This window comes from Castanea sativa, chromosome 3 (genome assembly GCF_040712315.1).
Source record: "Castanea sativa cultivar Marrone di Chiusa Pesio chromosome 3, ASM4071231v1".
Lineage (NCBI taxonomy): Eukaryota > Viridiplantae > Streptophyta > Magnoliopsida > Fagales > Fagaceae > Castanea > Castanea sativa.
Window position 1 is genome coordinate 23,013,991 of NC_134015.1, and position 24,862 is coordinate 23,038,852.

The 24,862-nt window shown below is 37.9% G+C and overlaps 2 protein-coding genes across 2 annotated transcripts; both read right to left on the minus strand.

Annotated features, from left to right (window-relative positions):
* Positions 1 to 1,376: 1,376 nt before the first annotated feature.
* Positions 1,377 to 11,309, minus strand: LOC142628695 (uncharacterized). Its single transcript, XM_075802741.1, has 7 exons — positions 11,210 to 11,309; positions 3,965 to 4,020; positions 3,573 to 3,875; positions 2,976 to 3,107; positions 2,576 to 2,858; positions 1,939 to 2,209; positions 1,377 to 1,488 (listed from the first exon to the last, which is right to left on the minus strand). Exons 1-7 carry the CDS (start codon positions 11,307 to 11,309, stop codon positions 1,377 to 1,379), a joined length of 1,257 nt encoding a protein of 418 aa, XP_075658856.1.
* A 5,321-nt stretch (positions 11,310 to 16,630) lies between these two features.
* Positions 16,631 to 20,664, minus strand: LOC142628697 (uncharacterized). Its single transcript, XM_075802742.1, has 5 exons — positions 20,557 to 20,664; positions 20,311 to 20,453; positions 18,259 to 18,289; positions 17,761 to 18,102; positions 16,631 to 17,551 (listed from the first exon to the last, which is right to left on the minus strand). The coding sequence occupies exons 1-5, from the start codon at positions 20,662 to 20,664 to the stop codon at positions 16,631 to 16,633; spliced, it is 1,545 nt and encodes a 514-aa protein (XP_075658857.1).
* Between the last annotated feature and the right edge of the window lie 4,198 nt (positions 20,665 to 24,862).

Genomic DNA, 24,862 nt, shown 5'->3' on the forward strand with positions numbered 1-24,862 from the left:
ACCACCGCCCATACATTAAAAGCTCTGTAATTGATATACTGACTACATAGATGGAAAGATGGAACCTGAGCATGAGGTTTGGAACTTGGTCCCTGACCATAGCGGGCTTTAGGGAAAAATTGATGGGACAAGTATCCTAAAACAGCATTGCAACCATGAGGTGGAAGATGATGAAGAGAAGAAGAGGAAGTATAAATAAAGGGGAAAACCTACGAAGAGGAGAGAGGCTTTTTCAGTAAGGAAAAGGGCCAATAGTATATGATAATCAATAATTGTATCCAACCTTAGGAAATACTATTATAAACTATCCTCGGATTGTGTCCGAGGAGGAACTTTCAGTCTTACTCTTGCAAATAACTCTTTATTTCGTGCCATTGGGCCCAAAGCCCGTTCTTTTCCTTGTTATCTAAACCATCCTTGAAATCTAGATTACAAACCCATCCTCTACAAATTTATTGTAAAAAAGGCTTTTCAAGCCCATTTCCTTCTAGTCGTAGATTGGGAATTTGAATTGTGTCCTTACACTTTAATTTATTTGATATATTTTTAAAAATTAATCAATTATTAATCCAATAGGTGAACTAGTGAACCATCACACCTCTCTTTGACAATTTAATTAATAGTTCGGTTTTGATAACTATAGTCAATCTGCACACCAACTATAATAATCTTATGGGTAAATTGCAAAATATACCCTTGAAATTTGGGGTTATTTGGATTTTACATCCTAAAATTTGAGAAATTGAATTTCACATCTTGAAGTTTCACTCTGTTAGCAAAACTCAATCCTCCATTATTGACTTGCATATGTGACTGTTAAGTGATACACTAGCATGTCGATGTAATTTTTTTTTTTGCCAAATCAACTCTACAAAATGACATTGTTTCAAAGAAAACAAAAGCACTAGCACATTGAAACAACACTGTTTCACCCAAACTCAAAACACAAAACCATTTGTTTCTCCTTTGTCCAATTCTCTCTCCCCAATTGGTCTCTTTGCATCCTAGGTGACTATGCATCTTGGTTGAAATGTTTAGAAGTTGGAATAACTAAAAAATATTTTTGAGTACTGAGAAATTTTGTTGATTTGAGAGTACTTTTATTATTACCTTTCATGTCTCTCTCTCCCACATAGACACGCAGATCTTGCTTTTACATTGTTGTCTTTTAGCATAGTTGTTTAGAGCATCCACAGCAGTTGAGCAAAAAATTTAGCTATTTGGCACTACAAAAAATTATTTTATCTATTTTACCTACTCACATGTTGCAGCAGTGGATCTATATTAGCTTTCAACACAATAAAATAATATAAGCATCACGATAAAATAATATATCTACTACAATAAAATAATATATCCACTACAATAAATAACAATCACAACCACCCGCAACCGCTACCGCTACCACTGTCACTACAGCCGTCGCCACCACTGACTCTTCCACTGCCACCGTAATCGCTACCCCCGCCACTATCACAGCCACCACCGCTGCCGCCACATGATAACAAATAATCATCTAATGTTAATAAGTGATTTTTTTAATCCCAAATTATACTCATAATTTTTTTTTTTTTACTAAAACAATTTCTCAATCATCATGATAGCAAATAAGAAAAGAGTAACAATAATATTTTGTTTTAACCCCAAATTATATATATACAAAACTTAAACCAAATTATGAAATGGAAGAACTTTATAAGAAAACATATAAAATAGAACACATATTATAACTGGAACAATGTAGTCTATAGATTACTCACATACATAACTCAAACCAAATTACAATAAAACTCACACACTCGCACAAGTTCCTATGACTCATGCTTCTCAACATATAAAAAAGGAAGTTTCTACGACTTGCCTTGCAATTGCCATAAATGTTCAATGAGGTCCAACTAGAGTTGAAAATGAATTTCTCGGTCTCAAATGCGTCCATACATCTCAATGTATGACATAAATCCATCACTTTGTTCATGTAACACTTGCATAGGAGAATTATCCACTCCATCAATTTGTTCATAATCCAAGTCTACCACTTCATTATCATCCCGCTCATCTTCATCAATCATGTTATGGAGAATTATGCACGCTTTCAGGATCTTTTGGAGTGTTTCAAGATGGAAAAATCGTGCAGGTCCACGAATAATTGCTAAACATGCTTGAAGCACTCCAAATGCATGTTCAACATCCTTCTTATACGCCTCTTGGGCTGTTGCAAATAATTTTCGCTTATGTCCTTATGGAGCTGAGATTGTTTTCACAAATATTGCCCACTTTGGATATATGCCATTAGCAAGGTAATATCCCATTGTGTAGTCATGACCATTGATTGAGTAATGTACTACAGGAGCACATCCTTCAGCAAGTTCATTAAATATATGAGACCGCTCTAACACATTAATATCATTATTTGACCCAGGTAACCCAAAAAATGCATGCCATATCCAAAGATCATATGATGCTACTGCCTCCAAAATAATAGTAGGCTCACGAATATGACCATAATATTGACCTTTCCATGTAGATGGACAATTTTTTCACTTCCAATGCATGCAATCAATTGAATCTAACATACCTGGAAAATCTCGACGTTCGCCATGAGCTAACAGTCTAGCAATGTTTTCATTGTTTGGCTTTCTCAAGTATTCCTCAGAGAAAACATTAATTACTGTAGTAACAAATTTTTTCAAACTTTCTAATATAGTAGTTTCTCCAATCCGCACATATTCATCTATCAAATCACCCAATACTCCATACGCAAGCATTCTAAGTGCATCAGTTATCTTTTGTAATGAAGATAAACCAAGTTTGTTGGCACTATTTCCTTTTTGGACAAAGTAAGAGTCATGAGTTTCTACCTTAGATTGAATACGAAGAAAAAGAGAATGCTTGATTCGAAATCTCCTACAAAATAAAGCTGGTGGATATATTGGTGTGGGAAAAAAATAATCAAGAAAAAACCTCTCATGGCCTACCAAATGATTACATCGGATAGAGCGACGACGTTTAGGTTGTAATGTTTCCATAACAAGTTCTTTGATTATCTCATCCTCATCTGAGTCATCAAGAAGCAACTTGTGAAACAAAGAACGATTCATGGATGCAACCTTCAAGACAATTGGAAAGCAATTATTTCTATAGATTCAAGATTAAAGTTAAGTGACATTAGCCACAACAAAATGAATATAACAACACAAACAAGATGAACAATAAATTTAAAGGTCTACTACCAAAATACTATAAATTATACGCCACTACAAAATACTACCAAAATACTATCAATTTAAAGGTTTACTACCAAAATACATAAAGACCTAAGCTGCATCCAAAATGCAATCAAACCCATTAATTACGTGAACTTTGTCTTACCATGATTTTCTCTTGGAGTTGTTGATAAAAATCTTTTTGTGTTCCTGTCAAGCCACTTGTATCTTTCACCATGATTCTCAAATTTTTTTCTTCTCAATCATGGCTCTTTCCTTCTAAATCTTAAGTTTTTCTTCAGTTCTTTCCTTCTCAATCGTAAGTTTTTCCCTCTCAATAAACATTTTTTCCTCTTCCAATCGAGTTACCTCCTCAATAAATTTCAATTTCTGGGTCAAATATTCCCTTACATCTTTTCCAGTGGCTTTGTTCTTTCGATTGGTCTTTTCAGCCTTCCTACCAATTGGCCTCTCAAAATTGGAATCGTCACCAAGTTCGAACCCACAATCCTCTTCGGCAATAGATGTTGACTCTGGAGTTGGTGGCACGGATGCTTTTGATCTTCCATTAGGATTGGCAATCTTTGGTTGGTCCTTTAACATAAGCCAACAATGTTCAAGAAGAAAGGGTTTCTTGTGCGTCTCTCTATACAAAGCCTTCGCATTGGTAATCTAAAAAACTTAAAAGAAATATAACATGATTAGTATCTTCAAACTATTGGTGAATGGGTATGTTAACACTATTGCAATATAATTTATACCTTATCTTGTTCGATCATACCACTATGATGATGTGCGTTAACTTTAGCCATGCACCCTGCAAACTTATTTGTCTTTACAATAATCATTCCCCAATGACTTAACAAGGAGATAACAATATGTGTACCAGATGTATTGTATTGCGCTAAGTATTCCCAAACTTTTTGACAAAATGTATTTTGTGTTTGTTTTATGGCATCGACACTAGTATTGAGTCATGCTAACACTAGGAGTAGATCTTCCTCTACATTAAAGTTAGAGCCCCGTTTTCCTTTTGTAGAAGAGGCATTTTCAACTTGAGGTGGAGAATCAGAAATTGACATAGGAGTATTTTAAGATGTTCCCAAAAGTTGTGAGTCAATTTCTATATCGCCATTCATGGTACCCGTGTAATATGTTAGGTCTCTATGTGACTCTATGTCTCTACATGACTCCATAAAATTAGACAAAAAAAAAAATGTAAACATCCCCGCACACAGAAAATTCCCAAAATAACATTTATATCAAAACTTAAAATATTTAGAATTATAACAATAGAACATGATTATGCATAAATACTTAATTTGACATGTAGCTTAATCCCACTGATAAAGAAAACAACAAATTCATTTTTGAGCATCTCAAAACCAAACTAACAATTTCTCGTTAAAATGACCACAAGAAATCCTTTTTGTGTGCTTTTGTTTCTGGTTTTGTACAACAGAACATAAAACTAGGACAAGAACTTCTATTACAAGAAAACCACACAACAAATTCCTGCAAATAGAAAATTCCCAATACATTCCAATACAAATACATTCTGTCCATTCATGGATGCTTTGAATCAAAATGAATGGATGCTCTAAGATCAAATGATTGAACTTTTCATTGAGCAAGAACAACAAAAAAATTATTGCATCTAAAATAATAAACTGAAAGAATAAGAAAAAGAAATCATTGACCACATTCTTTGATGTTATACCCATTCTTGAGACGACTGGTGGGTCGGTGACATTGAAGATGAGTCGAGTTGGCGGCGGTGAAACAAAGAGGTGAGAGTTTGAGAGAGTGAGCTTGAGAGAGTTTTGAGAGATGAGAGCTTTAGATGAGAGTGACACAGAGAGAGAGGCATGGTGAGAATAAAAGAATGTAAAAAAAAAATAAACCAACGTATATTATTTTAATGTGGGCTAGGAATAAAAAATTTTTTTTTTTTTAGCTCTCAGCTACAGTGCACAACCATAGATAGTTGTGCACCGTAGCAATAAAGGTAAAAAAAATACCTTTAGCTCCACTGCTGCAGTGTTGATTTTTGTGTTTTGGTGGAGCTAAAATAGCTATATACCTTTAGCTCCACTGTTGTGAGCGCTCTTACTAACCCATATGTGACTTTACGCCAATTACTCAATTTTGTTGTCTAAGTATCAATCTTTTGGCTTCTTTTGAGTTTTCTATCACGTGTTGTCTCTGCGGAAAAAATATAAATGGGTTGAAGAAGGCTTGCTTTTGATTTTGATTTCTTGATGCTTCAAACCAACTAGGTAGTCTGTTAGGACATATGTGTTTCACTTGTTAAGAACATATGTCATTCAGTTATGTAATTGGCTAATCCTTTGACAAAATACACTTTACTTGTAATTGAATAGATTTAGGATGAGTTTTATACTTCAAGAAACTGTGTTTCAAGATCAAGTGTTGAGGTCATCAAGTCTGTCCAAGAAATAAGCTGAAAAGTGCAAGTCCATTAAAGCTTGACAGCTAGAATGTGTCGAGGTTTAAAGAGCTGTTCCAGCCCCGTGGCTAGATAGCTGCTCGACAGCATCTCGATACCTTTATCTGTCGATGTTTAAGAAAACAGATTTTGAGTTCTGTTTTGATTCCAATCCGTGGATGTGTCTTTGGGCCTTCTTTTCTCCTAACCCTAGACATATAAAATGATTATTCTAAGGGCCGTCAAAGAGTTCACAAGTTGCACAAGCATTGAGAAATCCTTGTTCAATCAAGTTGTGATCAAAGACAAAGTTCTTGCCCTAGTTCATCTCTTTTGTGAAGAAGTTGCTGTGTAATGTGCACCGTAGGGTTTTGTAACCAAGCATCTTCTTGATCTTTATCGTGTGGATGAATTGAAGAACTTTGCAGCCAACAATCTTGTCTAGTTGGTGATTGAAGTCGTGTACTGGGATCCGCGCAGTTGGTTAGTCACGTACTTGGGAGCCATGTATTGAAAGGAGAAATTGTCAATATAGAACAAGTCTAATTGGGTATTGGGATAAGGGTTCAACTGTAGGTTGGTAAGGTACTTGGGATTCCTTTACTTGTAACCGCTTGTTGTGATAATAGTGGAATTTCGGGAGTGGTGACCTTAGAATCACTCGGTGGGGTTTTTGCCGTGTAGGTTTTCCCCATTGGTAAACAAATCACCATGTCATTTATTTTCCACTGTATACTTAGTTTAATTGGTGATTTGTTTGTGCTACCACGCAATTTGCATGTTAATTTGATTAATTAATAACTTGGCTAATTAATCAACTTAATCCATCACAAGGGGTCAATACGTTTTTGGCCTATCAAGTGGTATCAGAGCAGGCACACTTTGATTAGGGTTAATCTTTGTGTGTGATCCATTGACCCCTGTTTGTCATGGATAGAGGTCAGTCTCTTATTATACCTCCATTGTTTGATGGTACTTGCATACTGGAAAGTGCGCATGAGAGCTTTCTTGCAGTCTCTGGATGAGAAGGTGTGGTAAGCTGTAGAGATAGGCTAGACCAAGCCTACAGAAGTGCCGGCCGATTAGGATTATGCTAAGATCAAGGTGGCAAACTTCAACAGTAGAGCATTGAATGCTTTATTTAGTGCGGTCACTAATGAGGAGTTTAAGAAGATATCCTCCACTGAAACTGCTAAGAAAGCATGGACCATCCTCTAGACAACCTATGAGGGAACAAACGTTGTCAAAGATTCGAAGCTACAGAGGCTCACTACAAGCTTCGAAGAAATTAAGATAGAGGAGGATGAGTCGTTTGATGAGTTCTATGCCAAGCTCAAAGACATAGTGAACTCAACCTTTAATCTTGGGGAAACCATTCCTGAACCCAAGATTATGAGAAAAGTACTCAGATCTCTGCCCGAGAGATTCCAAGACAAGATCACGGCGATAGAAGAATCAAAGGATATTGACAAGATTCCTCTGACTGGGCTGGTTGGTAATCTGCAAACTTATGAGCTAGGGTTGACAAGAATTGGCAAGTCGGGTAAAGGCAAGAGCATGGCACTAAAGGCCAAGAGCAGTGAGACAGATGAATCATCAGATGATGAAAACTCTAAGATGAAGTCCTACATCACCAGACGATTCAAGAAATTCATGAAAAAATGCCAATGGAAAAGGCTTCGACAAGGACCGTAGGCAATCCAGTCTTCTCAATTCAAGAGCCAAGATAGAGGGAAGAAGGATGCTAAGGATGGCAGTTAGGACACTGTTCCCACAAGGCCTAAGTGCTTCGGGTGTCAAGGCTTCAGTCACATGAAACAAGAATGTCCCACATGTCTCAAGAGCATTGGGAAGAGCAAGACACTTGCTACTACCTTGAGCGACACTAAGCCTGGGGATGATTCCAATAATGATGATGACGGAATTTTGAATGCCTTCACTGTCACTGTCAATCCTACTGAAGGGATTGTTGAAGATGTGGATGAAGAAGAGGAATTAGTGGAATCTAAGTTTGAAAAGATGGATGATCAAGATGATATCCATACAGCCTATGAGAAACTATACAAGCTTTCTGAGAAGCATGAGAAACTCTATAGGCTGGCCACCAAGAAGCTCAATGATGTGGAGCTTGACTGTGAGGAGCTTTCCACTAAGTTTGATGAAGCTAATTAGACTATTGGGGCACTAAGATTCGAGAACAATTTCTTGGCTGAGAAGACCAAGAAGCTTGAAGCGGAGCTGTTTCAAGTTAGAGCTCAATTGGAGAGGTCATCAAGTGCAAAGCTGGATGAGATGCTCAGCATTCAGAAATCTGCTTTTGATCGAATCGATTTGGGGTATGAACTCTCTTATTCTAATATTGTTTCTGCTAGTACTACTGTTTTTGTTCCTCCTACTAATAACATTAAAATTAAGAACAATGATGTTAAAACTGAATTAGCTAGTGGGAACCTAAACAAGGGTAAATCTATCTTAGGAACACCCTCTAAGGTTGAGAAGAAGGAAACTAAAACCCCTAGGACTAAGAAGGCTAACTCTCAAAAGCCTAAACAGAAGAAGCAACATTTCTGTCATCATTGTGGTATTGCCGGTCATACTCTACCAAATTGCTATAAGTGGTTAGCCACTCAGCAGAGTAATGGCATGATAGCATTTGGGAACCAGAATCAACTTCAAACCTTTCTTGCTCCTCTTGGAAATCTTCTTAAAGCCCTCATGTTCCTTTCGAACTTAAATGGTTTCAACTCTTCCCCCTCATCACCGGTTCAAGGGTTTGCTAAAAGGAAAGGTTCCTCCAAGGTGTGGAAGGAAAAGGGTTCCGAGTGATTTATTCACTTTTTCTCTCTCTACCCTTCGTGTTTTTTTGTTTTTGCATTACTTGTGTGTTTTGCTTTACTGTTTTGAGTCAGTCTAGTTTTATGCATTGTTTTGCTTTGTTTATCATGTTTGTGTTTGCTTACCTTCAGTTTTTTTGTTTTAATTTTTTTTTATAAAAAAAAATTGAAAAATACAAAAACAGTGTGTATTTGTGTACATTGGTTCTTGTGAACCTTAAAATGGCCATTGAAACATGCACAACTAAGCAAGTGAGTTTTGTGGCTCTTTGTTTGTGATGAGTAAGGTTAAGCGATCTCTTGTACTTAACACTCGTATCACTCTTTTTTACGGGTAGGACTAGAAAATCCTAAGAGAAAGGCATAAATAATCATCTCACCACTGTTACCCGCTAATCATGAAATGACATCTATATGCTTCGGCATAGTAAAAGTGAAATGTCAATGTGTATGCTTCGGCATAGCAAAAGTGCAATATCAAAAAGCTTAACATAACTGAGTATTTCTTTTCTCTCCTTTGTATACTCATGCATGATTTGCTTAATAAAAAGAAAATATGCAAAGAAATAAAAGCAAAAAGAACAAAATGCGTTAAAATATGATTGCAAGCGTGTTTTCTAGGAGATGTGGGAGTTATAGGATGTACCTCAAAGGTGATAATCCCCATCAAACAGTTATGATTGTGTGTGAGTTAAAGTGATTCTCTCATATCTCAAATCGTCATAACTTAATGACACTTATGCATTCTTGCGATGTTTTCACACATAACATGCAATACTTTTTGCTACTTTTGATACATGTGTAGGTACAATGTGATTTGGCCATCACAAGGTTTACATGTGTTGATGTATACTCACTAAACTGTCTTAACTTGTTTTTGAAATATAAAATCGGTTAGACTTGTTTAGTGTGTGTGTGTGTGTTTTGGGATCTATGTGCTTAAAATTGTGTTGAGAGATGATTTTGAGAGTCTAATATGTTGATTGGATCATTGGTTGAGTTGCATGCGTAATTGCATTCATGTTTGTGTTTTTCCCCTCTCGAAAAACTGTTTTTCAAAGCTGGCTCGACACCTCCTCGATACCTCCTCGACACCTAGATGTTTGTCGAGCTTCTTAGCTTTTTCTTATCGCAATCTCGACAGCTTCTCGACAGCTTCTGGATCGATCGAGAAACCTCCTGACCTCTCAATAGCTTCTCGACACCTGGTGGATCGATCAAGCATCTGTTCTCGTGTCTTTGCTTTATTCCTCGACACCTTCTCGATAGATATATCTATCGACATTGTTTTTCTTGACACCTATCTCGACAGATGTATCGACACCTCTCGACACCTGTATCTATCAAGATTTACTGAGGATTTATATATAGGTTTTGTGCGATTCGGTCTTCATTTCTCTCAATCTCTCTCTCGATAGATTTGACTTCTCTCCTCCCTTTTCACTTTCCCTCACTTAAACTCCTTCCTCAAGGTTTCTTCAAGATTTTTTAAGATTTTCTTCTCTTGGTAAGCTTCTTATCCTTCATTCTACATGCATTTCATGTTTTGAAACCTAGGTTTTTGTTCTTTTTGAAAATTTTTGGGGTTTTTCAAAATTGTTGAGTTTTTGTGAAAATTTGGGATGGGTTTTTGCCAAAATGAGTTTCAAATCTCATACATTGCATTTCATCAACATAATAAATGTGTTCTCATGCATTTAGATGTCTGCAAATAAATTGTGTGCTGAGCTCATGATGTTTTTCATATTGCGTGTCACATGTTCATGCATTCCCCATGCATACGTTCTCTCTTTTCAATGTACTTGCTATATTTGAATTGTTTTGGGACTTTTCTGAGTGGTTCTTTCTTTCCCCTTCTCTTTCTGTTTACGTTAGTAATGTCTGGCACCAAAACGTAAGTCTATTCCGACCCAGAACCCTCTCGTTGTAGGGCCTCTTCATCTTCTGATCCTACTCCTCTCTCTGTTCGGTTCCGTGATGAGAAAGCCCATCAGGACTTCTCGAAGAACTTTTCTAAACGAGGTGTTCATTCGAAATGCCAAGTTGTTCTGGCGGACTTCGCCAACATTGACCTTCCTGATGTCTTTCACAAATGGGAATGAGAGTCACTGTGTGACGTCTCGGTCACTTTTCCTTCCGTGCTGATCTAGGAGTTTTACTCCAACATGCATGGATTTGATTCTTCTGTAACTCTCTTTCACACTAGCATTCGTGGTACGCGCATAGTTGTCACACCGGAGTTAGTATCCGATGTGCTTCATATTTCGAGGGTTATGCATCCTGATTACCCCGGTTGTGAGCGTCTACGGACTATGTCCAAAGATGAGATGATCACCGCTTTCTGTGAGAGCCCTTCTGATTGGGGTGAGCACCAGTTTACATCATATCGACCTTTTGCTAAAGGTCCTCGTTTCTTAAACATGGTGATGACTTTTGTATTGTATCCTCTCTCTCACTACAACTCTATCACAGAGCCTCGTGCTCATTTTCTGTTGTCTCTTCTTGAGGATCCTACCATTGACTTTCCCTCTCATTTTATCTATTCTATCATAGATGTGTATAAGGATATGGCTACCCGTGATAAGCTCATCTTTCTTACACTATCACAAGGATTTTACGCCATTTTTCTATCCCTTTTCCCGTGTCCGACCCTTTTCATGTCATGGTTGCCATAGACGCCGCTACCATAAAACGTAGTGAGGTGCAGTTTAGGTCGTGACAACCGGGTTCAGCAGCTCCTTCCTCCCATTCGGTTCCATCACGATTTGCTCGAGCTTCATCCGCTCCCTCCTCTTCTACGAGTGATGTGTCTTTAGGAGACATTATGGTGTAGCTTCAGCACATGGATGCTCGCCTAGATACGCTCTCTACAAAGTTGTATCAGGTGAATGTTCGTGTTGGTCGCATTGCTCGGCGACAGGCGACCATGGATGGTTTTGCTCCCGAGGTTTCTCCTCCACCACCTCCTGTGGCTTTTGAGTCTGAGGATGATGATGGTGATAATGATGATGCTTCGGATGATGATGATGAAGATGCTAGCTCTACCGATGAGATGTCTACTTGACATTCTACCCTTTGTCACTCGTGACAAAAAGGGGGAGTAGTTTTGGGTTATGAGAGTAGTCATACTTTGGGGGAGAGCTTGTATAGGACATTTTTGATAGGGGGAGTGTTGTTGTTTGAGGGATGTAGTGAGGATTACTTGTATCTTTTATTTTCTCTACTTTAGATACATTTTCTTCTTGTACCTAAGTCTTCTGACCATTTTATGACATACTTTGCACTTATTCTCTTTATATGCTGATGTATGTTTCTTTCACCTATCCTTACATGTGTTGTTTCTTCTCTTTCTTTATACATGTGATTCTTATTATTTGTATGCAATTTATTATTTCTGTTTCACACTAAGATGCCTTGATAAGCTTTTGTTTAAAGTGTTTTAGAAATACAGGTTGTCAAAGTCTACTTGCCATAAACTCTCTTCTTGCAAATTTTTGAAGAGTTTGTGTTAGAATAGATTTTATTGTATTCAACAAGTGAATATGAGTTGAGTGATTTATGACTTCTTTCATATGTTCATTTGTTAGTTGGGGTTTTGTCACGGATTGCCAAAGGGGGAGGTTGTTAGGACATATGTGTTTCACTTGTTAAGAACATATGTCATTTAGTTATGTAATTGGCTAATCCTTTGACAAAACGCACTTTACTTGTAATTAGGTAGATTTATGATGAGTTTTATATTTCAAGAAACTGTGTTTCAAGATCAAGTGTTGAAGTCATCAAGTCTGTCCAAGAAACAAGCTGAAAAGTGCAAGTCCATTAAAGCTCGACAGCTAGCATGTGTCGAGGTTTAAAGAGTTGTTCCAGCCCCGTGGCTCGACAGATGCTCGACAGTATCTCGATACCTCTATCTGTCGAGATTTAAGAAAAACAAATTTTGAGTTCTGTTTTGATTCCAATCTGTGGATGTGTCTTTGGGCCTTCTTTTCTCCTAACCCTAGACATATAAAAGGATTATTCTAAGGGCTGTCAAAGAATTCACAAGTTGCACAAGCATTGAGAAATCCTTGTTCAATCAAGTTGTGATCAAAGACAAAGTTCTTGCCCTAGTTCATCTCTCTTGTGAAGAAGTTGCTGTGTAATGTGCACCGTAGGGTTTTGTAACCAAGCATCTTCTTGATTTTCATCGTGTGGATGAATTGAAGAACTTTGAACCCAACAATCTTCTCTAGTTGGTGATTGAAGTCGCGTACTAGGATCCGCGCAGTTGATTAGTCATGTACTTGGGAGCCGTGCATTGAAAGGAGAAATTGTCACTACAGAACAAATCTAATTGGGTATTGGGATAAGGGTTCAATTGTAGGTTGGTAAGGTACTTGGGATTCCTTTACTTGTAACTGCTTGTTGTGATAATAGTGAAATTTTGAGAGTGGTGACCTTAAAATCTCCCGGTGGAGTTTTTACCGTGTAGGTTTTCCCCATTGGTAAACAAATCACCATGTCATTTATTTTCCGTTGCATACTTAGTTTAATTGGTGATTTGTTTGTGCTACCACGCAATTTGCATGTTAATTTGATTAATTAATAACTTAGCTAATTAATCAACTTAATCCATCACAAGGGGTCAATATGTTTTTGGCCTATCATAGTCCCTTAGCTTTAACCATTAATTGGGTAGAAGAGAGAGAATAGTTGGAGAGAAAGAGAAGAGAAACTCATTGTCACCATCTCAGGCTCATACTACAACCATCATCGATGGAGTTGAAGGTTGGGTTCGTGGCTTAACAGGTTTGGTTTAGGGATTTTGGAAATCTGAAATAGTGTGCTGAAACGGGTTGTAAGTCGTAAGAGTAATGGCTTTGTGTCTTGAGTTTGGGCGAAACAGTGCCATCTCAATCTGCCAATGATTTTGCTTTCTTTAAAATGGTGTTGTAGAGCTAATTTGGCAAAAAAAAAAAAAAAAAAAATTACACATCAACATGTCAGCTTGTCACTTAGCAACCTTGTATGCAAGTTATTAATAGAGGTTTGAGTTTTGCTAACGGAATGAAACTTTAGGGTGTAAAATCTAACTTCTCGAATTTTATGGTATAAAATCCAAATAACCCTGAACTTCAGGGGTGTACTTTGCAATTTACCCTAATTATTTGAAAAATTATTTCATTTTCTATTTGGATTTTTCAAGAAAAGAATCATGTTTTTAAAATTAATAACTTTTAAAACAAGGAGCATAATTAGTAGAATTCGTCAACTTTAAAATAAAAATGTATGTTTCGAAAATTTGACACAAAAATATGAAAACAAGGAAAGAATGAAATATATATAGTATGAGTATTTTTTTTTTTCTTAAAGATCTCATGACAAAAATGTATAGAAACACTTGCCATATATATATATATATATATATATATATATATATATATATATATATATATATATATATATATATATTAAAAGTAAAATAAAATAAAATTTGTTTCACGATCATGTACAAAATTCTCAACAATTTAATTCTAATGGATTGAGTTCAAGTTACATTTAGACTAACTTTAAAAAATGTTACACCACTCAATATATTTTAATTGAATACGAATTTTAACAAATGAACTGTTGGATAATATTATATTCATACATTCTCCATGCTTGCAAAATTTTAAGATGATTAAATATCAATAGTCATGTCATCAATCAATTATTTGAATTCAAGTTTTTGTAGTTTAAAATAATGCATAAAAGATAAGGTTATGAATTGAATAATAAATAACAACTGATTGGCATGAATATTGGTATGCATGTTAAGAACATATGTAATCCAACGGTGAAAATTATTGTAAGTTTTTGTCATTATGGGTACCCGAGGATCAAGGAAGGATAGCACAACTGTAGCCTTCAGTCGTTCCTTATATAAAGCATTTATAACTAAGGTTTTCAAACCTGGACCGGATCGAGAGGTCGGACCGTGAAAACCGAGAACCAGATGGAAATTCGGTTTTTTAAACATAGAGAATCGGGATTGAACCCCTAAAACCGTGATTGGACTGCATGGTCCAACCCCTTAGCAATTTTATTTTAATAAAAACAACTTAACACAATTTTATTTTACTTAATTAAATTATCCATCTCTTACAAGGAATAAAACAAAATTATAATTAAAATCCTTCAAAGATATTCAACTTTACTTCAAAAATTAATAATAAATTTTAATGTTTTCATGGTTATTATTTTATTTTATTAACTTTCTTATTTAATTATTAAATATATGCTTGAAAATCATTAAATTTCCCTCATATATATAGATATATTAGTCAATTTTCCTAGTTTTATAAATTTAATATCTATATTTAGGCATGGTTTTAAAAACCGGTAGGGTGAAAGAACCAGAAAATGAGCTAAATACTGATTTTAATGTCAGACCGGGGTCCGACCGATGGTCAAACCGGTGATGTCATAAATAATTTAATTATTATTTATTTAAATTATATAAAATTAATAATTTTTTTAAAGAAGTATATAACATATTTTTAAAGAATTTAACATAACAACATTACAAAACAATCATCCTTAACATAATAAACTTTCAACAAAACCAAATAAATAAGTTCATTAGTCACTATATTTACATCCAAATGGCAAATAAGAAATAAGTTCATTACATCCAAATAGCAAATAAGTTTTAAAGTTTCAAACAAACAACTAATAAGTTTTAAGACCCGAGCCTCATTTGTTATGAAGAAAATTGAAATCAATATCATTATGTGAACCAAATACTCCACCACTAGCATCATTATCATCATCCTCATCCTCATCTTCTTCATCTTCAATAGGAATAGGATGGTTTTTATCTCTAAATCCGGGAGGAGCATCATCTTCATCACCAAATGATTCCAAATTGATGTTATCATCATCCTCAATCACTTCATTGTCCATATCTATACAAATTCCAAAACCAAAGAACAATAAATGAAATAACGATTCTAATAATCATTTCTCATAAATCATAAATAGTCTAATTAAAATATACAACTAGGCAAAGAATTGTTATAAGCTAACCTCTTTGTAAATGGCTAGATGACCCTTCTTCGATTGGATGAGCTCCCTCTTCATATAATGCATTCTCTATCTCCTCATGATACATAAATGGAGGTTCCTCATCTTCCACTACCCAAAATTCAGTTTTATCGATACTTGCATAATCAATAGGATCAAAATTGAACTTTTTCATTTTGACTCTATATCACAAGATGAACATAATGAATAATTGATAACCAAATCACTTATATTTCACAATCACAAAGAACCCACTTGACCAAATTAGTAAATCACTCATATTTTCCCACAAAAACGTTGAAACAAAGAGATTATATAATATATACCTTTCTTTCAATCTGTAGTTATAATGAACACACACAAGATCATTAAGTCGTTGATGCTCTAATCTATTTCTTCTTTTGCTATGTATATGTTCAAAAACACTCCAATTCCGCTCACATCTCGAAGAGGCAGCTGTTTGGCTAAGGATCCGAATTGCAAACTTTTGTAAGGTTGGAGCACAAGATCCAAACAACTTCCACCACTCATCTAAGTTCCATATACAACACAAAACAAAGATACAATGAATTAATAAACATACTTATCCCAAAAATATAAAAAAGAGCTATGATCTTTAAAACATATTTTCATTTTATTATTAGCTAAAGTAAACAATATCTTACCCGGTTGAGATGTCCTGGCTGATTTTTGAGCAAGTTGGGTTCCAAAAGTTTGTTCACGCTCTCGAAATAGCCTTAATTCCTCCACCAACTTCAATCGGCCAATTGAAACTTTTGATTCAATAACATCTGTCACAGCAGATTGTGTCTCTAGCCTCTTATTAAGAGTAGATGAGTCATATTGGAATGCAAGATTCAACAAATATGCAACAACATGAATATCTCTATAGAATTGATTATCCCAACAATCCTTGATAATATTAACATAAGGCTCCCATAGTCTTTTTTTGTCCTTGAATTTTTTTTTTTGATTCCATTAATTTCTCTATACATGCCATCATATACATAACCCATAGCTGGTTTTTCATCAGAATCAACAATGCGTAATAAACGAATCAATGGTGACATATTATGCACAATTACATGACAATCATTTCAAAATTGATTGTCAAGAATGATTTTCACCACTGCCTTTGCTTTCTTATCTTTTGCATATCTTGATTCAACATAAAATTTGCTAGTCACCAATGCTTGTAAGTCACGCTTATATTCCTTAAGACTTCCTAAGGAAATGAAAGTAGTAGCAAACCTAGTTGGTCCTGGACGCACAATTTCCGTCCAATTTTTTCTAGTCCTCAACCAAGCTTGCAAAGCCACATGACTATAAATGAACGCTGTGATCTTGGATGCACGCTTTGCAAGTTTAGCTACATGATCCATCTTCCCAATCTCCTTAAAAATTAGGTTTAGGCAATGTGCTGCACAAGGTGACCAACTAATGTTCCTATATTTTTCACACAAAATTCTTCCAGCAGCTACATAATTTGCAGCATTGTCAGTGACCAAATGTACTATATTTGCAAGACTAACCCAATTAACAATTTCATCAAACAAGTTACTCAAATTAATAGCATCCTTAACCAAGTCAGAAGTATCAACAGAACGTATAAAAACAATTCCTTTAGGACAATATACAAGGAAATTAATCAATGTTCTATGCCTAGTATCAGTCCACCCATCAGTCATTATTGTACAACCAGTGTCAGCCCAATATGAACGATGGGAATCAACAATCAATTGGACTTCTCTTTTTGCTTCTCTCAACAAAGGCACTTGAAAGGCATGATAATCTGGGCCTCTATATCCAGGACCATAAGAAGTTACAGCATTGAGCATAGGTTGATAATAACTAGAATTCACAGCATTAATTGGAATGCAAGCATCATACATCCATCTTGCTATAGCCATATCAACCCTCAACTTCTTTTCATTGCCAGCAAGAACACTTTTAATAGAAGGTTGAGCTCCCGGTGTTGTTCTAGGAGCGAAGTAATTACCAATGTCACCAACCTTTCTCTTGACAAGATTGGATCTTGGTGGAAAATTACTAAGAGCACCACTTCTATTTCCCCTACCTAACCCCTACCTCTAGGAGTAATTTCTTTGACATCTTCAAATTCTGGTGAGTCCTTTAATGGCGAATAATTAGATGCTTCTTGATCCTTTTATGTTTGTTCTTTAGATTTAGCAATTTCCTTCAAATTCTCAACCATTTGAAACCTAACATCATAAGGTACACCCATACATGCAGCCACATCACCTTTAATTCCAGCTAGATGTCTTTTCATCCTATTGATGCCCCCTCCTTTATAACTTTTCCCACAATGTATACATCTATGACTGCTTTTTCCGTCTTTCAACTCTTCAGTTACACGATTCCATGCGGGATCACATTTCACTCTCACAGATGAAGAATTAGCATTAGACCCGGTTGTAAAAGCATGTTCATTAGAGGGTACAGAGGCAGACTCCATTTTACTCAACAATTTCAGATTAGCAGCAACTATTTTATCAACAAATAAATTCATCAACACAACATAGTGACATACACAAACAATTGTATAATACTGTAAACAATATTTCACAAACAATAATGCTCTATAAATCAAATCCACAACATACACAAAATCCACAACATGTATTTTAGAATGCTTTGTAAATCAAATCCACAACATACTTTGTAAGTGTAAACTAATAATTGAAAGATAAAAGTTACCACTTACCAAGAAGTCACAGAACAGAGAACCAGAGAACCTGAGATGAAACCAAGAACATGAATGGAGAATTTGAGATGAAGCCGAGAGAAATGAAAAAAAAACGATAAAAGAAAATGATCAAAAGCAAAATCAAAAGAAAAGAATGTTACCTGACAAAGCCGAGAAACAGAGAGCAGAGCACTTCAAAGGAAAAAAAAAAAAAAAACCCAGCACTTCAAACTTCAGAGTCCACAATCACAAGTCACAACCATAAATTGCAACATTTGTATCTAAGGTCCAGAAATTTTTCCTGCAAATGAGAATTGAAGCATGGAAATGAGAAATTTAAGTTAAAAAAGAAAAGAAAAATGAAAAGAAAGAAAGGGAAATTGAAATGAAAAAACAAAGGGAAAAATGAAAAATGAAATTGAACCATACCATTTTTAGTTTCGATTGGGCGAAGAGAAGATCGTAGGCGTGGCGCTAACCCCGTTATGCTTGAGGGCGTGATGGTGGGTGTGGCGGCGTGCGTGGAGGCAGAGAGAGTGAGCAGAGTGGGTGAGGTAGAGAGGCGAGGGTTGCGAGGCAGAGAAGACAAGGCAGAATGGGTGAGGGTGCGAGGTAGAGAGGCGTGCCGCGTGAGGGAGTGAGGGGCGAGGGAGCGAGGGTGCGAGGGAGTAAGGGGCTGAGGGCGTGAGGCCGTGAGGGAGAGCCGAGAGTGTGAGGCAACGAGTATGAGAGAGCTTGAGGAGGTAGAAGGTTTGAGGCGTGAGGACTGAGGAGAGAACTAGAGAAGTGAGTGAGAGGGTTGATCATAAGTTTTAGGATTTAAGGTTAATTTTGAGGGCAAAATGGCACAGTTTAGGCAGATGACCAGATCCTGGTTCGACCGGCCGATTTTACGGTTCTTACGGTTGAACTGGCTGGTCTGCACTATTTAGCGTTTTTTACCTTATTTCTGGTTTTATACCATAACTGGACTAGATCTAAGGCCAGTTCTCGGTTGAACTAGTCGGACCAGCCGGTTCGGTCTGGTTTTTAAACTATGTATTTAGGCTATAATTAATTATGACGTCATCACGGTTCGACCCCGGTTCAACCTCAAAAACCTTGAACATCTCCCTTTTATAGTTCAATGAACGGTTTGGGTTTGAAAACCTTGTTTATAACCTAAGGAATGAGGTTGCCTGAGGAGAAGATGGGAAGAGACAAAACGTCTTCTGGAAGTATAAGAGGTGAGAGGGGCATTTCAGGGGAGAAACAATATATTTTTGGGAAGTCCCCTATGAAGTTTCACCTACCACCTCCGCATTAAATGACTGGCAATAGCTTCACTAGTTGCATTAATGAGGAAGTTACCTAAACAGCAAATCCACAGCTAAGTAGCTCCTTCTACCACTTTTACTAGAAGTCTAATGGAACAAGTGTCTTAATGAGAGTTTAGAGGATTGTAGGTGGAGGGCTAGGATGCAAGGAGCTTAAGAGTATATAAAGGAAAATAACTTCTAGAGAAAGGGGATCCAAAAAAAGCAAGGGAAAAATATTAGAGCTAGAATAGTGACTGAGAGAAAAGAGAGAGAACAATGTATACATTTGCACAAGAATATTGTCCTCGGACAAGCTTGTAAAGTGCTACCAATATGCTTAATCTTTGACTTTCGCCTATTCCTTCTTTATCTGTATCATCGGGTGAAGCTCTAACTTGTTTCATCCCACTCTCTTTACAAATATCTATTGGTTTGGGCCTAGTTAGGTAATACCAATTTCACTATTTTGAGTGGGCTTAGGTCGCTAGATTCTATGCTCTTACAATTGGTGCCATTTGTGGGAAACAAGGCCTTGTTTTAGGGTTTGTTCTAATTAGCCATGGCTAACCTGGAATAAAATAAGGAAGATTTTGTTGGTTTACAGAGGGAAAATTAGTTTGTTAACTTGGAGTGAAGGAGAGACAGACATCATATACCAAGTGTTATGGTAGAGTCATACCATACAGAGCGTACTAAGAGGAGTTACTCAAGGATGGGGAGCCATGTTTCGCACGAACAGGAAACGCGAAAACTGAAACTTGTGATAGATCACTTGCGCAAGAAACTACATCGAAGGGAGCGTGATAGAAGGAGTCCATCATCCTCACCAAGTGATGGACCAGAGGAGAGTAAGGATCGTTCATATTGCCGTAGGTCTAGAACCCCACCTAATGAGTCCTTCTCAGCATCTTCACACTAGGATAAACTGGAAAAATGTAAGTTCAAGCGTGGACAAGGGTCATCTCATCATGGCATGGGGAATGACGCAATGAGTAATGCACTTCAATAAATCTCAAACTCGCCCTTTGTTAGGAGACTTAACAAGGCCAGGCTTCCCCACCGATTTTCGTAACCAACGTTCATTCTCTACAATGGAAGGATTGATCTTGTAGAGCATGTGAGCCATTTCAGTAAAAGATGGCAATTCACTCTGGCAATGAAGCCCTTATGTGCAGGGTATAGCCCTCCAGCCTCGGGCCTGTGGCTATGCAATGGTTTGAGGCTTTGCAAGAGGGGTCAATATAGTCCTTTGGGGATTGACAAGGATATTTGGTGCTAGATTTGTGACATGCAGCATGGTCCCCAAGCCTTTAGACTCTTTGCTGTCTATGGCGATGAGGGAAGGGGAGACTCTTAAGACCTATTCGGATAGGTATTGGGAAATGTACAATGAAATAGATAGGGATTTCAAGGATGTGGCAGTGTGAACTTTTAAGGTAGGACTTCCGACAGAGTATGAATTGAGAAAGTCACTAACAACGAAGCCTGCCCATAGTATGCGCTAGCTTATGGATCGTATTGATAAATATAAACGAGTAGAGGAAGATCAAACCCAGGGAAAGGGCAAGGCGAAGTCTTTTCTTGAAAAGAGGGATCCTCAAGGAGGAAGATATCATAATAACCGACCTAGGAGAGATTTCCCCAACTAGACATCGTTTGCGGGTGCTCAGGTGGTTAATTTGTTGTTTAAAGAGCCTATCTATAAGATACTGGAAAAGATCAAAAAATGAGTCGTATTTCAAATGGCCCAATAAAATGGGTGGGGACCCATCCAAAAGAAACCAGAGCCTTTGTTGCCATTATCATTAGGAAAAAGGACACACCACTAAAGATTGTAGGACTCTACGCGGTCACTTAGGTCAACTGGTGAAGGCAGAGAAGTTGAGACCATTCTTGCACCAACCCGCTGGACAGTTTAGGTAGCCTGAAACTGGGTATTAGAGAGACGGAGCTCCTCGGCCAGCCCTTGGCACCATTAACGTCATTTTTGCTAAACCTAGGGGTGATGCTGGAACCCGTTCGGGGGTTATGTTTGTGGTTTCAGGTCCTAACTTGGAGGACAGGAGTCAGGCTTGCAAAACTGCCAAAATGGTGGCCATGCCCACTTTAGGTTTTCCAGAAGAGGATAAGGAGGGGACAATCCAGCCGCATGATGATGTCCTGGTGGTAACTGTTCGGATTGGGGGATACGATGTAAAAAGGGTCCTGGTAGACCAAGGAAGTGGGGTAGAAATTATGTACCCGAATCTATATAAGGGGTTAAAACTCAAGCCCGAGGACTTGGAAAAGTATGATTCACCGCTAGTGGGCTTTTATGGGAGATTGGTAATTCCCCGTGGAATGATAAGGTTACCTGTGTAGGTTAGGGGTGAGGAGGTGCAAGTTAATTTTATCATGGTTGAAGCCTACTCCCCTTACAAGACTATCCTTGCCAAACTGTGGTTGCATGTTATGGGGGCAATGTCCTCAACCTTGCATCTCAAGGTTAAATATCCTACCCAGGGAAAAGTAGGAGAATTAGTGGGAAGTCAGGCTATGGCCAGGCAATGTCTAGTGACGGCCATCACCCGGCCTCCTGTGGATCAAGCTGTGGTGGAAGAGGAACGAATCCCATTGCAGTTAATGGGTCCTGAAGTTGGACTGGAGACCAAGTCCTAGGAAATATTTTCTGAAGAGCTGGAAAGGATTTTGATCGGTTAGGATGAGGAGAAATATTTTCAAGTGGGGTCACAGTTGCCACTCTTAGAGAAAACAACGTTGGTGAAGTTTTTGGAAGATAATATTGACGTTTTTGCTTGGAGTACTTATGACGTTCCCGGGGTTGATCCCGAGTTTATTTGTCACTAGTTGAATGTAAATTCAAGTGCAGTACCACGAAGACAACCACCTCGGCGTTCATCTAAAGAGTTTGCAGAGGCAGGAAAGGTGGAGGTAAGCAAGCTCAAATAAGCTGTAGCAATTTAGGAAATCTTCTATCCCGGGTGGTTAGCCAATACTATGGTAGTAAAGAAGAAGAACAGAAAATGGTGGGTGTGTGTGGATTTCATAGATCTGAATAAAGTTTGTCCAAAGGATCCTTTCATTGTTCCTAGGATTGATCAGCTGGTGGATGCAACAGTTGGACATCTTCGGATGAGCTTCTTGGATGATTTTCGAGAGTACCATTAGATCCCTTTAGCACCACCCAACTAGGAGAAGACTGCTATTCGAACTCCTACTAGCAATTATCACTACTGGGTGATGCCCTTTGGCCTTAAGAATGCAGGATTCACATATCAAAGAATGGTGACACGCATGTTTGAGTCATAGATTGGGAGAAATGTGGAGGCATATATTGATGACATGGTGGTGAAAAGCAAGCAGGTTGAGGAACACTTGGCAAACCTAGGGGAGGTGTTTTTAGTGTTACGAGAACATAGATTGCGCTTAAATGCATCTAAGTATTCTTTTGAGGTTGGCTTGGGAAAGTTCCTAGGCTATACACACTGAGGAATTGAAGTCAATCCCGATCAAATTAAGGCCATTAGTAATTTGCACCCTTCTCGAAGTCCTAAGGAGGTATAGAAGTTGACAGGAATGGCAGCAACCCTGAATAGGTTTATCTCTCGGTCAGCAGGTAGGTGTTATCCATTTTTCCAGCTTCTTCATAAGTGGAAGGATTTTCAATGGACTGAGGAATGTGCGTTGGCCTTTAAGGAGCTTAAACGGTATTTGTCACACCCCCTATCCTCTTTAGGCCTGAGAAGGAAGAGGTGTTATAAGCATACCTAGCAGTCACAGATTATGCAGTCAGTCTGGTTCTGGTTAGGACTGGGAACGGAGTACAAAGACTTGTCTACTATGTTAGTAAATCTCTACAAGAAGCTGAGACACGCTATCTACCCTTGGAATGTTGGCCATTGTACATGCCACGAGGAAGTTCCCACACTATTTTCAAGCACATACTGTGATGGTACTCACCTAGCTCCCCTTGTAAGCACTTTTACAAAAATCTGATTACACAGGCAGGATCGCTAAATGGGGAACCTTGCTGGGAGCCTATGACATTAGGTATATGCCTTGTACAGCCATAAAAGGATAAGTCTTGGCAGATTTTGTGGCAGAATTTACAGAGAATATGGCCGAGGATGGGAATGGGAAAGTAGAGGTTATGATGGTTTCAGCCTCTGGTGTTGCCACGTGGGAAATGTATATCGACGGAGTAGCTAACCGAAAAGGATCAGGAGTAGGAATTGTGCTGATAACGCCCGAGAAGCTAGTGATAGAGAAGTCATTACGTTTGGGTTTTCTGGCCACGAATAATGAAGCTGGGTATGAAGCTCTGCTGGTTGGAATGGCAATGGTTAACAAGTTGGGGGGGAGAAGTTGTAGAGGTATATTCAGATTGACGACTGGTTGTAGGATAAGTCAATGGTAAGTTTGAAGTTAGAGATGAACGTATGCAGGGTTACCTTGTTAAAGTTAGACAAGTTTAAACCTATTTTAAGAGCTTCACTTTAAGGCAAATCCTGAGGGGGTAGAACTCCTATGCAAACTCTTTGGCCATGTTACCTCTTTAGGAGCCAATCTACCTCGGGTCGTCCTTGTCGAAGACATGGCCAATCCTAGCCTTGTAGAGAAGCTATCGGTTAGGGTGCACAGTGTCCAGGTTGGGCCTAGTTGGATGGATCCCTTAGTTACTTTTTTGAAGAAAGGATAGGTACCCAAGGACAGGGTTGAAGTAGAAATGATACGTAGGAAAACCCCATGGTACTGGTTATCCAAGGAGTAGAAATTGGATAAACGTTCCCACTCGGGACCATATTAACTGTGCGTGCATCCCGAGGCTGTGGAGCCATTGTTAGAGGAACTACATGAGGGAATTTTTGGAAGTCATACTGGTGGGAGGTCTTTAGCCCATAGAGCCTTCACTTAAGGATACTGGTGGTCAAGCATGCAGAAGACTTCCCAAGACTATGTAAAGAAATGTGACTAGTGCCAAAGGTACGCCCCAAACATTCACCAACCAGAAGGGGCCTTAAACTCACTTTCCAGTATTTGGCCATTTGCTCAATTGGGCTTGGACATTGTGGGGCCATTCCCTCGATCCAAAAGAAACCGAAGAAGGCTTCTCGTCGGAACGGATTATTTTACTAAGTGGGTGGAAGTTGAACCTCTTTCTAACATTAGAGACGTGGATGATAAGAGGTTTATTTGGTGAAACATTATCACTAGGTTTAGGGTCCCACACACATTGATCTCAGACAACGGGCTTCAATTTGATAGTAAGGCATTCCAAAGGTATTACGAAGAGTTTGGAATCAGGAATAGGTATTGTACTCCTG